We start from the raw sequence: 17196 nt of genomic DNA, 5'->3' as shown, positions 1-17196 counted from the left end.
GCCCTATTACCTTGAAAACTCACTGCTTGACTCTTGAGAGAAAACATTGATTTGAGAAAAAAATCAGAAAAAAGAAAGAATGAGAGAAAAGAAGAAAGGAAGGAAGAAAAGAAAGAATAAAGCAAGAATGTAAAGAGGGAAGGAGAAAGAGTAAGGGAAATGGGGAAGAAGGAATGGAAGGAATGAAGAGAGGAAAGAAAGAAAAATCCTTGTCCTATTTTAACACAATAAATTGAAGTCTGTCATCTAACAAATAATGGCACGTGATGTCACTGAAGTCAAGATAAGCATTGTACCCAGAGCATACACACTGTGGGAGAGGCAGTTGTTTTCTTACCTGTATCCATTCAACCATCATAACCGTTCAAGGAAGTAAAATTTCTCCCCTCTCTTTCTCTAATACATATACAAATGTGACTGAGTAATTCTCCTAAAAGTATACAGTTAGGCAACAGAGTGTCTGAACTTTCTATATTTGAGCCTAAAGCCTCCCACTCTATAGAGGTAGGAAATGCATGGGAGGATTCTGTTTGCCATCCAGGATGGCAGCTCCTCAGAACAGTTTTCCAATCCATACTTTTCCAGAGCACACTGTAATCAATATGGCTCTTTAGGTGTAGATTGCTATATGTCAATTATCATTCTAGGTAAGTTGTGTATACGTGGTACGCTTTAGTTTTTCTGGGAAGTGACCTTAGTATTGATGCTCTCTTGTGTGCCCAGGCTATACTTTCTAGAGCAGATCATAAATCCAGTGGCACATTTTAGGAACCATCAAATTCTTAGTTTATGTTGCTGATGATTATTCCAAGAAAATTTCCCTCCCCATCCTCTTTAAAAGCTTGTCTCTACTGGGTATTTCCAGGTGGAAGGTGCCTTCTTTCCTTTTGTAAATGTATTCTGCAGCTTTACCATTCTGATATCAATCCTCTGCTTACTGTCAAGTCATTTCTAAAAAGGGCCCTGTCTACCATTTCATGGCTTCTGTTTCTTCTCCAGAATGTCAATTTTCAAGTAAATATTGAAATTACAATTCTGGTTGCCTGAATCTAAACATGAAAATAAAAGTTATCTGAGTAAAACATGTGTGGCTTCTCGTAGGTAGAAGAAATACTAATATGCTATGGACTGTACCACTCTGTCACACTCCATTACTTTACTTTTTCACTACATAAATATAATATACACTACATAATTATTTGATGTTGTCTCCTGAAAAGAAACATGTTTGACATCTTCCTGCTGATGCAGCCCTGACCTGTGGTCATTCTCCTCTAAGCAATCCCTCCCCACTCATGTGCTTCTTTTCTTTACTTTGTCCCACCCTCCAGTTAAACTTCAGCAGTCTCTTTTTATCATAGAGGTCTTAATATCTTACCTGTTCTAGTGTTTTCCCAACAAAAGGACCGGTGCACTTTCACTTACTGCCAGGTCAAATTCACGTACGTGATGGTTGCCCTGGTAGTTCATGGATCTCACCCTCTAATAAGCATCCCGCCACATACTTCAAACCTGCTGCCAAAAGGCCCATGGGACTCCAACCAGGTATAATGAGGAAAATTAGCTAAGGTGCCTCCTCGCACTGTACTAAGCAGGTCAAAATTCCCATTTACTTCAGCCTTTCATTTATTATCTCCATACATAAAGATATCCAAAGTATCAATAGCTGTTCATGTCACTCACAATATAACCGAAATGGGAGCTATAAATAATTTAATAGAAAATGTAAGTATAAGCATAAGTTTTATGTAATTGCAAAAGCCCACTTTCACACGCATTCAATTAAATCTGTCTTTGTGCGTGTGCATACAGGTAAGAGAGGAAAGTTATGAGTTAATACTGCCAGCTTTAGCTTTTAGTCTCACTTGGAGTCATTATGAATGTGAGGCAGTTTGAATATAGCAGGGAGGAAAGGAGGAAGGGAGAAAAAGAGGGAGAGAGGGAGAGAGGGAGAGAGGAAGAGAGGGAGCAAGGATTCATGAGAAAGCAATATATTCCCAGAGACAGTGAAAGCCCAACCAAGAGCCTGGTACAGAGGATTCAGCCCAGGGAAATACCAAGAATACTGAGTCCCAATTCTCTGATTCAGTATATTGTTTAAGCACCCTGCATTTCAACCTTTGACGTATCAGGTCAACAATTTGCTTGATAGAGCTGGGGCAGAATTCTCAACTACCTGTTGCCAACAAAGACAATATTGTTAGTCCAAGAGTCATGTACTCCGACAATACTTTTATATGTGATCACTGAAAGATCATTTAATGACTCTGAAATTTTATTGTTTTGCAGTGTAAAGGATGACATAGAAGTTTTTCACTGTTTAACAACAAACAATTTAAAGGAGCTTTAGTGAAGGTTCTCAAAATTCAATAATCCTTCCCTAACAATCATTCAGGTATAACTAAGCACACTGGGAAGTTGTATCTTTTTATTTCATTTGATAGGAAGGAGTTTATTGGATTTTTATTTATTTATTTACATTTCAAATATTATTCCCTTTCCCCGTTTCCCATCCATAAACCCCCTATCTCATCAGCCCTTCCCTTCTTCTATCCTGCCTCCCCTCCCTGACATTCCCCAACACCAAGGGGGGACTTGAGGGGGGAGGTCCAAGCCTTAGCAGGACCAAGGGCTTCTCCTCCCATTGGTGCCCAACAAGGCCATCTTCTCCTACATATGCAGCTGGAGCCATAAGTCTTTCCATGTGTACTCTTTGAATAGAGGTTTAGTCCCTGGGAGCTCTGATTGGTTGATATTGTTGTTCTTATGGAGTTGTAAGCCCATTCAGCTCCTTCAATCATTTCTCTAACTCCTCCATTGGGGACTCATTCTCAATTCAATGGTTGTCTGCAAGCATTTGACTCTGTATTTGTCAAGCTCTGGCAGAGCATCTCAGGAGACAGCTATATCAGGCTCCTGTCAGCATGCACCTCTTGGCATCCCCAATAGTGACTGGGTTTGGTGTATATGGGTTGAATCCCTAGGTAGGGTAGGCTCTGAACGGCCATCCCTTCAGTCTCTGCTCCAAACTTTGACTCCATATTTTCTCTGATGAATATTTTTGCTCCCCCTTCTAAGAAGGACTGAAGCATCTGTACTTTGGGTGTCCTTCTTCTTGAGCTTCATGTGGTCTGTGGATTTAATCTTGGGTAATCTGAGCTTTGGGGCTAATATCCAGTTATCAGTTAGCATGCCATGTGTGGTTTTTTGTGATTGGGTTACCTCACTCAGAACGATATTTTCTAGGTCCATCTATTTGCCTATGAATTTCATGAAGACATTTTTAACAGCTGAGTAGTACTCCAAATGTACCACATTTTCTGTATCCATTCCTCTGTTGAGGGGCATCTGGGTTCTTTCCCGCTTCTGGCTGTTATAGATGAGACTGTTGTGGTGAGGATGTGGAGAAAGTAGTTGCATCTTTAGTCAGCATCTATCTAGTCGAGTGCCTGGAGGGTGCGGGGCAGGGCAAAATGAATACAATTTAAGTATGCTTGTTCAAATCATTCTTTATCTTGGTGGCTATTCCCACAAACAGAGAGTAACATACAGTGGCCAGGGGTAGGGAAGTATGCCCCCTCTGGTTTAATCAGAAGATTGCATCTCGTAAATGGAAGCAGAGCAGAATTCCTGAGCTTCAGATGATGTGCATGTCGGATCTCAGCCACTATGAATGAGGGGAACTAAGCAAAGAAAAGATATCCATTTCACCTTGAAGAAACCCTTTTAGGATTCTTGAGACCTATGAAATGAAACGTTTGCTAGACTGCCAACGTTTTTAAAAGGAGACAGTAAGGTTCTGTTTTCACCTGAAGGTTTTTGAGACTCCCAAACACAGGCACAGGGCAGCAAAGACTAAGAGAAAAGATACTGGGTAAGAACTAAGTCACATGTCACCTATGTTCTAAAGCGTTGTGACAAGCTGCATTTCTTGAAGAGCTCAGATATAAAGAAACAAGCAGCATGAAGCAAGTTGGCATTCAATAAATTCCTCTGTAATTTCTAGTGTGAGAAATGGCCTTAACTCTAATGAGTATAGCTCAAGTGGGGCGGGGGAGGGGAGTTGAGAGCTATTAGGAGGAAGGGTTCTCATTGGTGATATTGTTAATCAGTTAATGGATCTGTTGCATCTAAATAAGAGCCTTTACTTGATATATTTTGCTCACTATAAATTTATCCAACTTTCTTTTTATCAGGAAGAGATGTGTTAGGCAGAGCATCAGGTTCAAAGTCGTCACTTGGGTAATTTACTATCCAGGACATCAATAAACTAGTCAGCAAGTCAAAGTCAAGTTGAAGTTTCAGAATATAGCTGCAGACAGGTACTAATGTGTCTGTGACTCTTTTTGTACCAAGGCAGAGAAAGTCATTGATTTATAGAGAATGTAATCACAGGTGTCAGAGGGAGGGAGGGACATGAATGGGAGATGGGGGGAGGGGAGAAGGGAAACTCAATTAGGTTCCCTAATTCTCCTTCTGGGAAAAGCAGGAAAGAAGCCTTGAGGGCCAGCAAAATGAATGGAAATGCAAGCTCTGAGTGGGAGATGGGAGGACCCTCTAGAATGTATGAGAGACCTGGGAGGTGAGAGAATTTCAGAACTCAAAGGGAGGGACTTTAGATGAAATGGCCTAGAGTGGAGAGAGGAAGCTTGTAGAGTCTACCTCCAGTAGAAAGATAGGGCATCAAGTGAAGGGGTGGCCATCCCTCAGTCAAAAACTCTGACTCAGAATTTTTCCTGTCTCAAAGAACTGCAGGGACAAAAATGGAGAAGAGACTGATGGAAAGGGGATCCAGTGACAGGCCCAACTTGGGAATACATCTCAAGGGGAGGCACCAAGGCCTGTGACTATTACTGATGCTATGGTGTGCTTACAGACAGGAGCCTAGCCTGGCTGTCCTTTGAGAGGCCCAAAAAGAAGCTGACAGAGACAGATGCAGATATTTATACCCTGAAATCAGGAACCCCTGGGATTGAATTAGGAAAAGGCTGGAAGAAGCTGAGGAGGAGGGCAACCCCATAAGAAGACCAGGAGTCTCAACTAACCTAGACCCTTGAGATCTCTCAGACACTGAGCCACCAACCAGGCAGCAACACAGGCTGACCCAAGGCCCCCAGCATACATGCAGCAGAGGACTAACTGCTCTGGCCTCAGTGAAAGATGTGTCTAACCTTCTAGAGACATGAGCCCCAGAGAGTAGGGAGGCCTGGTGGGTGGGGACATCCTCTTAGAAACAGGAGTGAGGAGGAATGGGATGTGGAACTGTGGGAGGGCAGACCAAGAGGAGGGTAGCAACTTGACTATAAAAAAATAAAAGAAATAAAAAATAAAATAAAATGAAAGGGAGAAGATACAGCTCTTCTTCATATTAGAAGGTTAGCTGATAAACACAGAAGAAATTATGAAGTTAATAAATCACCATTTCAACTACCAGAAAAAAAATAAATAAAAAGAGTGGCTTACTCACAAAGCATAAGATATTCATGTTCTCAAATTTTCATTAAATACACTAAGTATAATTGTAAATACAGAAATGGTTCCTTTTTTCCTTAGGCTAGAATCAAAATGAAAACTGTGCTAAATAACCAAAGGTAATATGAGAATAAATTACTATGATCCCTTATTTCATTCTTCTTCCCTATCACGAGCTACCATTGCCCAAAAGACTCAGCACAGAGATAAAGAAAGACCAAGTATTTTGTCAAAAAGAAAATGACAAAATTGTTTATAACTAATTTGTCATGCTTGTTTTCACTTAATGGATTCTATTTACAGGAAAATCTTTTGCTTTAGGAAATAATTAACCTGATTCTGAAATGTTCTAATATTTTAAGTGTTACAAGTACTGAAAAATATTAAGTAGCATAATTATATGTTATAAAATACTATTATAAAAGATGATTTTTACTATAATTTACTATTGAATAAAATCGTAATATTACACAAGTACAAATAATCATCCACATCTTGGCTGTTCTAATCCTCAGAGAGCAGAGTAACTTCACCACACAGAAAATATGACACATTCTCTCAGGTTGGCTTCCCACTCCACATCTGTCATCTTGCTTGGAATCCCAGGACTAGAAAATTATCAATTCTGGGCTGCTTTTCCTTTCTGTGTCATGTATGTTGTGGCAGTGACTGGAAATATCATCATCCTATACATAATCCAAATTGACCATGTTCTGCCAGGGCCCATGTATCTTTTTCTGGCCATGCTGGCTACTACTGACCTGATCCTGTCCTCCTCCACACAACATAAAATGCTGGCCATACTCTGGTTTCATGATCATGAGAATGAATACAATGCCTGCCTCATCCAGGTGTTCTTCACACATGCCTTTTCTTCTGTGGAGTCTGGTGTGGTCATGGCCCTGACCTTGTGCTGCTATGTGACTATCTGCTTCCCACTCATGTTCTCCTGGATGCCCATCTGCCTAAGCCATATTGTCTCTTACACCTACTATGAACAAGTGACTATGCTCATACAGATATGTAACATATTAGACCATGATCCATTTCTCATGGCCTTTTCTGTGGTTATATTTGATATTGTCAATATGACAATTGGTGTTACACAGGTAGTGCTGAAATTGGAGACACTCTACCTGGTATTTAGTACAGACTCTTGTTCCTATACCAACATGCTATGCTCAAAACTTCCTCCTCCCATTACTTTAGCTTCTGCACTCTCAGAGTGGTTACTGTCATTCTGCTGTCTCTAACCACCTGGTTCTGTTCACCATTGTACCATTATTGGGAACTAAATAGGGCCAAAAGTCCTTTGGGTCCTGTGGATAGAACAAAGAGTGATAATCATCTGTTCCTTATTAGAATTATGCTTGGCAAGGCCAGTAATGGACTAGCACCAGAGTTCCAAGGGTCCCCAAAGCCAGAGTCAGGGATCTAACAGTTTCCCTATAGAGCTATGTAGTCAGAAGCTCCAGACATTCAGATGCAAAATGCTTTGCTTACAGTACCTGTATGCAACTTACAAAAGAGGACACTGAAGTGGTTTTGAGCTCTTTGTTATCTGCATATCTGATACTCTTAACTGTCCTGTTTTTAGCTACCTACTCTGAGGGGTGTGCAAGCCAGAAGCCGTGATACTAATAACCTCCCTGGCTTGTGCCATCGGTACTTACAGCCAGCCCTCCTTACACCACCTGTTTTACAGTTTGTATTCTCTCATATGTTACCACAGTTTCCCTTCTCTCATCTCCTTTCAGTCACTCTCCCAACCCCCACATTTCTTCCGCATCCATTCTTCTCAGTTTCCCTCCAAAACCTGGTAGACCTCCCAGGAATAACAATCAAACATATCATATCAAGATACAATAAGACTAGGTACCTCCCCTCATATTAAAGCTGGACAAGGCAACCCAGTAGAAGGAAATAGGTCCCATTAGTAGGCAAAAGCATCTGAAACAGCCCCTACTTCTTCTGTTAGGAATCCCACAAGAAGACCAAATGACACGAATTTCATCCAAGGATATTTCTGCAAGATTACCTACTAAGTGCTCCTCATGCCATTCCAGACCAAGCCTCAAAGATCTTCCACATGAAGGGGCATCAGTTTGAATACTGTGCTTTAATGTATTTACTTTATCATAGTTTTACTAGATGCAAACTTTTTCTTAGAACAATGCATATAAAAATTCACATTCTAGACTTTGAAGGAATGATTAACACATTTATTTTAATTGAAGACGAAGAAATCTAAAATTACACTGCTAAGCATTACTTTGAGTCAGTATATAAAAGCTAGAATTACTAGTCTATATGAAAAAGAAAAAAGTGGAAAATTCATTTTGCTTCTACATTTCACAGTAATGTTTACATCAATGTGTAAGATAGTAAGTATACCATATCATTTCGATTGATACTACCGATTAGGTGAGAAGATCTCAATTCAGTATCCATACCTACAATACATGACACTAAAACTATATTCAACTGTGATTGAATACACACAAACACACACACACACACACACACACACACACACACACACACACACACACACCAGCCAGTGGAACTGTATTAATCATTATAAAGACTGATAATTTAAATCTGGCTAGGTTTCATTTTCTTCTATCATTTCTACTAATGTTAAGATAGCACAGTACCCTAATTTCATAGCATTATAATGAAATGGACTATGAGTCAGTTGGCCCATAGAAATTAGCAAGCAAATTTATATACAATAAATAACATCAAGGATAGTCTTTACACTCATGGTTTTCTATGGATGTCAAAATAAAACCTATAATCCCAGCTCAATAAGTTAGAGATCACCCCCTTCCAGATTTATTTTGAATATGTAATGTTACCCGCAGGCTCATGTGTCCAAGGCCTGTTCTCCAGTTAGTAGTAGTATTTAACATGTAAAACATGGTGAGCTAAGTCAGTCACTGGGATCCTATCCTTGCAGCTAGTTTCCTTCCTCGGTCTTCCTACTTCCATTCTACTTGGTCCTTTGTCTTTCCTTTTCTACTTCCTGTTCACCAATTGGTAAGATGCTATTCTCCACCAAATTCTCCTGCCATATTTCAGCATCACTCAAGGTCCTCAGCAATGGGACCTGATAATAAGGATCAAGTAAGCCCTCCCTCTCTTAACTTTTTTCTTTATAAATTTTCACTGTGATAGAACAGTAATGAGCACATAGATTCCTGGAGGGTTAACCTCTCACTCTCTCTCTCTCTCTCTCTCTCTCTCTCTCTCTCTCTGTATATATATATATATATATATATATATATATAGACACATATATATGTGTGTGTGTATATATATATAATGTGTGTGTATTTGTGTATATATATATATATATTTATTTATTTTGATAGCTATCCCACTTTAGTAAAGATTATATTCTCATCATATCCACTTGTGACCACGAAGAGTGAGAGTGTTCATTTCTTTCTCATTCTTCCCTTAGGATAACAGATGAAGTGAACAAGTCAATCAGGTTCTATCCCCATCCCAAAGACAATTGAGATTAGCCAACAAGGCATTTAGCAACCAATTTGCCCAGGAAACAGACTAACAAAAATGTTTATAAAATAGTTTTTCTTAATTATATGGATAAAAATTAGTGAAGGCCTAGAAGCTGGATAGTAGGGCACTGTTGTATTAGGGCCCATCAAGGACATAATTCCACAATTGTTTTTGTTTGTTATCTATATTTCCTTTATAATTTTTTATGAACTGGGTGCCTTTGCAAATAAGTGTATATACAGCTTTAAAGCATAAACATATGAATGAATAGTCATAATTTTACCTTAGTGACAGTGACTGTTCTATTTTATTCTTATTCTTTAATCAAAACACAAAAAAGGCAAAATAAATAGAAGTTTTTACACAAACTGATTAATGTCTGGTGTGTAAAATATACATGAGGCCTCGATCTCACACCTTGTATACATGTATTAAAGTATTACATTGTGCTCCACAACTTTTTACACATATCATCTATCACACTCTATTGCTGAAGACACCACTCATCTGAGTCATGAAACACAGAGAAATCAATGATTTCTGATCTTAAAGTTTTATTCCTCCTGGCTAGCTTTCATTGATCTAGAAGATGCTAAACACAATCTTACTGTTCTGTGCACTTTATGAGCAACAACAATGACCAACTTAACAAGCTGTGCCCACTGGTGCAAGGGAGATTCAATGCTATGGGAGTAAATGACTGCTTTCTGATCATATGTAAGGTCCCCTATACTAGATAGAATCATGCCTACCAGCATATTGGGTCCAAGAACCTGGGGTAGGTATATCATAGGTCCTACAGGAGAACCTACTATTCTGCTAGTGGCTATAGTATTAAAATAACTCCTAATTATTATCACTATTCTCATAGGTTAGGGCATCCATCACCTCTCCTCAGAAATGTCTATACTTGTATTAGACTTAAATTAAAAGAAAGCCAAAATTTGACAGCATTCAGAGAATAAGAGTACTAAGTCATAAATTGGATATCTAGATAGCATTCTTCCCCACAAGACTCTGAGATCATCACAGAAGTGAGCAGATATTGTTGAGCCCAAGTTGATGATGGATACCTACACGAAAACGGATATTTTTGCAGGCACAATGATGCACATATAAATTCACACTGAGTATGACAGAATGCATAAGAAATAGCACATCACTAAGGAGAGCCAACTGTGTATGAATTCTTTTGTTTCCTTTGTTTACCATTCAGGACTCCTGGGACCACTGTTTATTTGAGTTATTAGCTTAAAATCTTTTGGGACTCAATGGTGATGCCTTCCATTTTTAAATACATTGCTTGTTCTTCGTCATTTTCCCCAGAGACCTCATCTTGCATATAACCCCACAGTCCATAGGTCCCAGCATGATAGCCTGTTCTATCTCTGCTAACAAAGACATAGGAAGTTCCTGTTTCCAGAAGGCTCTGGTAAGTTAGATTGGGATGCTCATTGTGGTGTCTTTGTATATATTTATTACCTACACAAAACTATTCAAATAGGCTCATAGAAAATTTAGGTAATCATGTATTCTACCCTATGTTGGTATCGTATAATAGCAGTTTGTAGCTCTATATTGCATTAATTCCTCTCAGACAGAGTTAAAATTCATGAAATTTGAGATTTACCAAAAGACCAAAATAGCACGAAAAAAGTTAGTAAAACACATTAAAAGATATTTATTAGCATAAAAGTAATTCCTGCAAAATTTGACTGACAACCTTAACATGGTAAGGAATATTGCTACTATTTGATTTTTTATCATCCTAGAAATTAATTATATAAAGTATAATTTTAAGAGAACAGGGCCTTAAAACAGTTATGCATGTATAATCAACTGCCTGATTAACTTTATCTTCAATTTTATCTTCAAGCCAGCATCCATCACTCTACACATTTTGGAAAGGAGCAAAATCTACTCTTTATAATTCCCTGAGAGAATTATAGGTATTGGATGAAAGTTCTGTGGAATGGCTTTCCATCAACCTACTACTTGAGACACCCTAGAGTTAATGAAAATGCTTAACCTTATCTTTCTGAGATCTACTTACTCTCCTGTGCTGAGCTAAATCACCTGATGCTTTCAAACTTCTATTTATTAACTAAATCCTCTCATTCATTATCTAAAATTCATGATGATTTACTGTATCTATAATTGCAGTTTATAAATTTATACATTTGTCTAAATTCTCCCCCTGTCCAAACACTCCCATGTTTCTTATAACCTACTTTAGTCACACTCTATCTTTGTGTTTGCCTTAACTGCTAAGTTTCTGAAAATGAAACAAACTATATCACCACCACAATTTCTCCATCCATTCCCTAATCCACCCCCACTAGTTGTGAGTTTCAGTTAGCAAGTGTACCTGCCTGTCCCAGTATCAACAACTACTCTAAACTCCCTTTGAATGTTTCAATACTTGCTAAGTTGGCTACTCAAGCAATTAAATACTGTTATAAACATATACACAAGAGGATACCAGGATCTCTTTACTATAGTTCTCATAAATCATTCACATTCTCCTAAACTTGCACAATACTCTGTGTTCATTATTTTCTTTTAGTAACCCACTCTCCTTGGCTGTTCACCCATTCTGTGGGCTTAAAAATATTATTCCTAGAAATCTATGTCTAGAGAGTCATACATGAAGGTCCATTCCAAACCCATGAATATCTTTAAGTAGGCTTCTCTTGCTCACTTTAAACCAGACATATTAAAAATAAATTTTTGCCTGTTTTCCTGTGTTCTAGTGACTCTTCCACATTGAAACATTCCTATTTTTACAATCCTAGAAATGAATTTATGCACACAATCTGGTGAAACTTAAAAATCTATTAATATAAAAATAAATATATAAATGTACATTTATGTGAATATATTGGTTTAACAGCAAAAATAAATTCTAAATTCTCTAATTATAATCACTAGAATAAATTTTTCTAGGCAACAAAATATATTTCTAGAGTAGTTTTTCTTATCAAAAATTGTCTAAATACTTTTTCTTAATGGTACAATTTGTTACTTCTTAGGATGTGAGCATTGTAAAGGCAAATGCTACAAATGCAGGACAATAGGGAATTCCTAAGCAACTTCACATCGAAATTGACAACCTTCTTGCTGACTGGCATTCCTGGCTTAGAGTCTGCTCATGGCTGGATCTCCATCCCTTTCTGTTGTCTTTATGCCACCACCCTCTCTGGCAACAGCATGATTCTCTTTATCATTGTGACCCAGCACAGTCTGCATGAACCGATGTACTATTTCCTCTCTATGCTCTCTGCCACTGACCTGGGTTTGACTGTTTCTACAATGTCAACCACCTTGAGAATCCTGTGGTTTCATGCAAATGAAATCAGTCTAGATTTATGTATTGTTCAGATGTTTTTTCTCCATGGATTTACATTTATAGAATCAGGGGTACTAGTGGCTATGGCTTTTGACCGTTATGTAGCAATTTGCAACCCCCTTAGATATACTATAATTCTTACTAACTCTAGAATCATTCAGATGGGTTTCCTAGTGATGATGCGTACTCTACTATTAATAGTTCCTCTACTTTTGCTCCTTAAACCTGTCTCTTTCTGTAAAAGGAAGGCCCTTTCCCACTCCTACTGTTATCATCCAGATGTGATTAAGTTAGCATGTTCAGACACTTGGGCCAATAGCATCTGTGGACTAGTTGATCTCATTCTGACCACAGGGGTAGATACTCCATGCATTGTCTTGTCTTATGTACTGATCATTCGCTCTGTCTTCACTATTGCCTCCTCTGAAGGACGGCACAAGGCCTTCAGCACCTGTGTGTCCCACATTGGAGCAGTTGCTGTTTTCTACATCCCGATGTTTAGCCTGTCTCTGGTGCATCGCTACGGTCGCTCAGCGCCCAAAGTAGTCCATGCAATGATGGCCAATGTTTACCTTCTTTTACCCCCTGTGCTCAACCCCATCATCTATAGTGTGAAAACAAAGCAAATCAGAAAGTCTGTGCTTAGCTTGCTCTTTGCAAAATGAACACAGAATACTCTTAACTGTGGAAAATCCTGCTGTGGTTTTCATGCTCCAAAAACAATGCCCCATTTGATGTGTGAGTTTTCAAGTTTTTAATTTATTTAACAAGGATTAATGAATATTTAGATGCTTTCTGTTTACAATGTGCTACACTTTGCATGAGTTTTAAAGTCTAATCAGGGAAATGTAAGAACTAGTGATGAAGAAATAAAACTATGCTCAAAGTAACTGACATTTCCTGATTGTTTTGTGCTAGGTTTTCTCAAATGTCTCACAAGGCACATTCTCCCTATCCTTCAAAATAGCACAACAAAATGTGTATCTGTTTACAATGCAACTAAAATATACATTGTTGTTTAAATGAAGGTCTAGAGACATTTAAGCAACACATTTGATATGGATGCGAGTTGATATTTTGGTGTATGATTTCCATATCCTAGATACCATGCTCTGTGTTATACACGCTGCTAAATGTTTCCAGGGGAGACACACTCCATGGCAAGAAGTAAAGTTTGCATCACTGTGAATCCATTCCTTGGTTGTAAATGTTTCATAGCTTTTTCAAAACTACTTAGCTTATTGTATACAGAGACAATACATGGCACATATGACAAGAATAAATGGTTTGACAAGTAATAGTCAAAAGAATTTTTTGGAAATTAGGGATATATGTTTCTGAATTTAATAAATAAATGGGAACTCTGGGTCTAGAAAAGGCCATCACATAAAATGCAAGGAATCTTAGAGCAGAGGTTGTTGCTTTGTTTCTTAATGGTTCTTTACAAATTTACATTACATTAGTCTATATAATGAAAAATGGTTGATTAAGAATTTAATACAATACATGTTGTTATCATCAAATCAAAGCAAAATCAACATGTTCATATTACTATGCTTTTTTACTTTGCATGGAGTAATAGAAATTAAAGGATTAATAAACATACACCTTTCTGTTCAATAAACATAAAGATGGGCAAACATTAAAATAATGCATTAAATGGTGTTGTGGCTGATAGCTAAACAGTAGGACTTCACCCAGCTTTCCCTGACCCTGAAATGTAAGGACTTCCAAGGACACATCGAGAAGATATTTCAGATACAATTCTATAGAAGAATGTAACTGTGATATGTACAATATTCATGAGGGAATATAAATTTTAAAATCATAGGTTTTATCAAATTTTAAAATCAAGGCCATAGAAATAGGCCTTGAGATAAAGAAAACACAGAAATTCCTCTGAACTCAGTGAAGTTACACTGTTTTCCTTTAATTATTTTATTTATTTACATTTATTGCCCTCCTCCCAGTCCCTCCTCCCACAGTTTTTCATCCCATTCCTCCTCTTCCTCCTGCCCCTACCCTGTATCAGTCTTCCACCTTCCCTGGGACCTCAAGTCTCTCAAGGACTAGGCTCTTCTTCCACTGAGACCAGACTAGGCAATTCTCTGCTATATATGTGCTGGGGCCTTGGACCAGACCTTGTATGCTACCTGGTTGGTGGTTCAGTCTCTAGGAGCTCCCTAGGATTCAGGTTAATAGATACTGTTGGTCTTCCTGTGGGGTTGCCCTCCTCTTCAATCCTTCCCCTAATTAAACTTCAATCCAATGGTTGGGTATAGTTATCTGCATCTGTCTCAGTCAGCTGCTTGTAAGACCCCTCAGAGGGCAGTCATGCTAGGCTCCTGTCCGTAAGCACATCATAGCATTAGTAATAGTCACAAGTCTTGGTGCCTCCCTTGAGATGGATCCCAAGTTGGGCCAGTCACTGGACAACCTTTCCTTCAGTTTCAAACTTTGCCCCTGCAATTCTTTTAGACAGGAACAATTCAGGGTCAGAAATTTTGACTGTGGGTTGGTAACCCCATCCTTCCACTTCAGGCTCTGCTCACAGTAACCAAGGACACAGGTAAGACTTTTCCCAAATACCCACACTAGCTTGGACACCCACAGAATCCATCTGACTTGGGACCTACCTGCCCTGCCAAACTCCATCAACTGTTTTCTAAATGCCCAATATTATTCTTCTATGCCATACACTGTTCTAAAATGGTAGCCACACAAAAAGTAGAAAACTTTGCTCTTATGAAACCTGCAGAAGTAAGACAAGTCATAGGTGTTGGAGGAGGAGCTGATGAATGCAATACAGCAGAAATTGGCTGTTACATTAGGGTATCACATGGAAAAATTAAAATAAATCCACTGTTTCTGAAAAATAATATAAATGGTTAAAAAACAATATAAAATCTGAAATGTTGAAACCTGTAGATGAAATACAAAGAAAATACATCAAGACAGAAGCACCCTCTGTTTTGAAAAAAAACTCCATTGGTATAGGAAGCATTCCTAAATACTAACTAACATGATCACATGAAATTAAACTTCTGCACAGCAAACTAAAGATTGCTAAAGTGTTGAGACAGTGAAAATGTTACAAACTGCACATCACACAGAGACTGACAAGCAGAATGTAGAAAGTGCAAATGTTAAACATTTTCCCCAAATTATAAGGAGCTAATGAGGTAAACAGACAGCTCTTAAAATAAGCACGAGTGTCAAATTAATGTCTGCCTGGGTTCTGTATCCTTAGCCATCAGAGAAACACAAATGAAAAATGCCTTCAGACTCCATCTTCTTCCAGTCAGATAGTGACCAAAAAAAAGGTGCAAATACTAGTTAGAATCCCATGCCACAAGAGGAAGCCCATACCTGACACTGTCTAGATGTCTAGGAACCAGAAGAATGACAGTCCTGAGATGCAGAATAGAACCAAACATGACTGACAAAGAAAAAGGAGTCGATGATATTCTACCATACTCAAAGATCATTGCTAAGCCTAATTGTCATCAGTGAGACATCATCCAGAGAGACATCATCCAGGAACTGATGGGAACAGATCCAGAAACCTAAAGTCAAACATTAGTCTGACACAGCACCACCACAAAAAGGATGGTGCAGGAGGATTGTAGGATCCAGAGGGGTTGAGGATACCTGGAGAACATGACCCACAAAATCAACTAAGCAGGGCTCATAGGGGCTCACAGAGACTGAAGAGACAAACACGGACCCTGTACTGGTCAGAGCTAGGTCCTCTGCATATACATCATAGTTATGTACTTTGATGCTCTTTTGAGACTCCTAACACCAGAAGTGGAGAGTGTCTCTCATGATTTTGCCTGCTCATGGGGTCTTTTACCTCCTACTAGGTTGCCAGTTGCCAGCTCCAGCCTCAATATGAGAGTTTGTGACTAGTCTTATGGCAATGTCGTCTTACCTATATTCACTGAAGACTCTTATTTAACATATTACAGACATATTTACAAGGTCATGCTTATTGCTGCACTATTCGTGATAGCTAAAAATTGGGACAAGCTTAGATATTCATTGATTAATTAATTGATAAAGAAAGCAATGTATATGTGCATAGTGGAATTTTATTCAGCTATAACGAAAAATGAGACTCTGACATTTGCAGAAAAATCAAGGGCCTGGAGATCATTGTTTTTAATAAGTCAGATTCAGAAATATAAATAATATGTTTTCTCTCATAGGCAGAACTTAGATTTAAATTGGTGTATGGGGTAAGATCATGAACGTAGAAAGATGACCATGAAAGGAGAGAACAAGAACTTCGTGGATTGAAGAAGCTAGAAGTATAAGGCAATTGCTACTCAAAGCTAAGAGTTCAAAAGCAACAGGATACTAATTCCAAGTAATTATGAGAGAATAGAGAAGAGTCCATAGGAACTTGAGCATCTTTTGTTATTGAAGCAGCTGGCTTGCATGCAAGGGTCCCAGTCAGACCTATAAGCCACAGCAATATTTATGCATATGCAAAACAAGTAGAAATAGATCCCAGTTCTCAAGGCTTTACTTAATTTTCAAAGCATATATTCTATGTGTCTATGAAGGCTTAACTTTTTTCTATAACAATAAGAGCCTCAGGTGACATGTATTCAAAATAATGATAAAGATGCTTCATACTCCTGTTTGTGTTCAACCTATTGCTTCTGAGTCAGTTCCAAAGAATGACAATGACCTTTCAAACTGCAATAGATTTGCAAGCTTTTCCTACTGTTTAACCTTTATGCTATTTTCTATCACTTGAATATAAAGCTTAAGGAAAGTTGTCTACACAGCCTATATCTGACCCCACCTTTGCTCATCCTTGCTTTCTGGAAGCCAGT

General features: G+C 38.4%; 2 protein-coding genes across 2 annotated transcripts; both read left to right on the top strand.

Moving 5' to 3' along the window:
• The first annotated feature begins 6017 nt into the window (after positions 1–6017).
• Positions 6018–6725, top strand: Or52r7 (olfactory receptor family 52 subfamily R member 7). The gene has a single exon (XM_008759841.1). The coding sequence runs from the start codon at positions 6018–6020 to the stop codon at positions 6723–6725; it is 708 nt and encodes a 235-aa protein (XP_008758063.1).
• A 5329-nt stretch (positions 6726–12054) lies between these two features.
• Or51f1 (olfactory receptor family 51 subfamily F member 1) lies at positions 12055–13014 on the top strand. The gene has a single exon (NM_001401502.1). The coding sequence runs from the start codon at positions 12055–12057 to the stop codon at positions 13012–13014; it is 960 nt and encodes a 319-aa protein (NP_001388431.1).
• Positions 13015–17196: the final 4182 nt, after the last annotated feature.

This window comes from Rattus norvegicus, chromosome 1, assembly GCF_036323735.1.
Source record: "Rattus norvegicus strain BN/NHsdMcwi chromosome 1, GRCr8, whole genome shotgun sequence".
NCBI lineage: Eukaryota > Metazoa > Chordata > Mammalia > Rodentia > Muridae > Rattus > Rattus norvegicus.
This window is presented reverse-complemented; position numbering and strand designations above follow the sequence as displayed.

Coding starts and splice junctions, on each gene's coding strand:
- Or51f1 (NM_001401502.1), top strand. CDS start 12,055: ATGCTACAAATGCAGGACAATAGGGAATTCCTAAGCAACTTCACATCG.
- Or52r7 (XM_008759841.1), top strand. CDS start 6,018: ATGACACATTCTCTCAGGTTGGCTTCCCACTCCACATCTGTCATCTTG.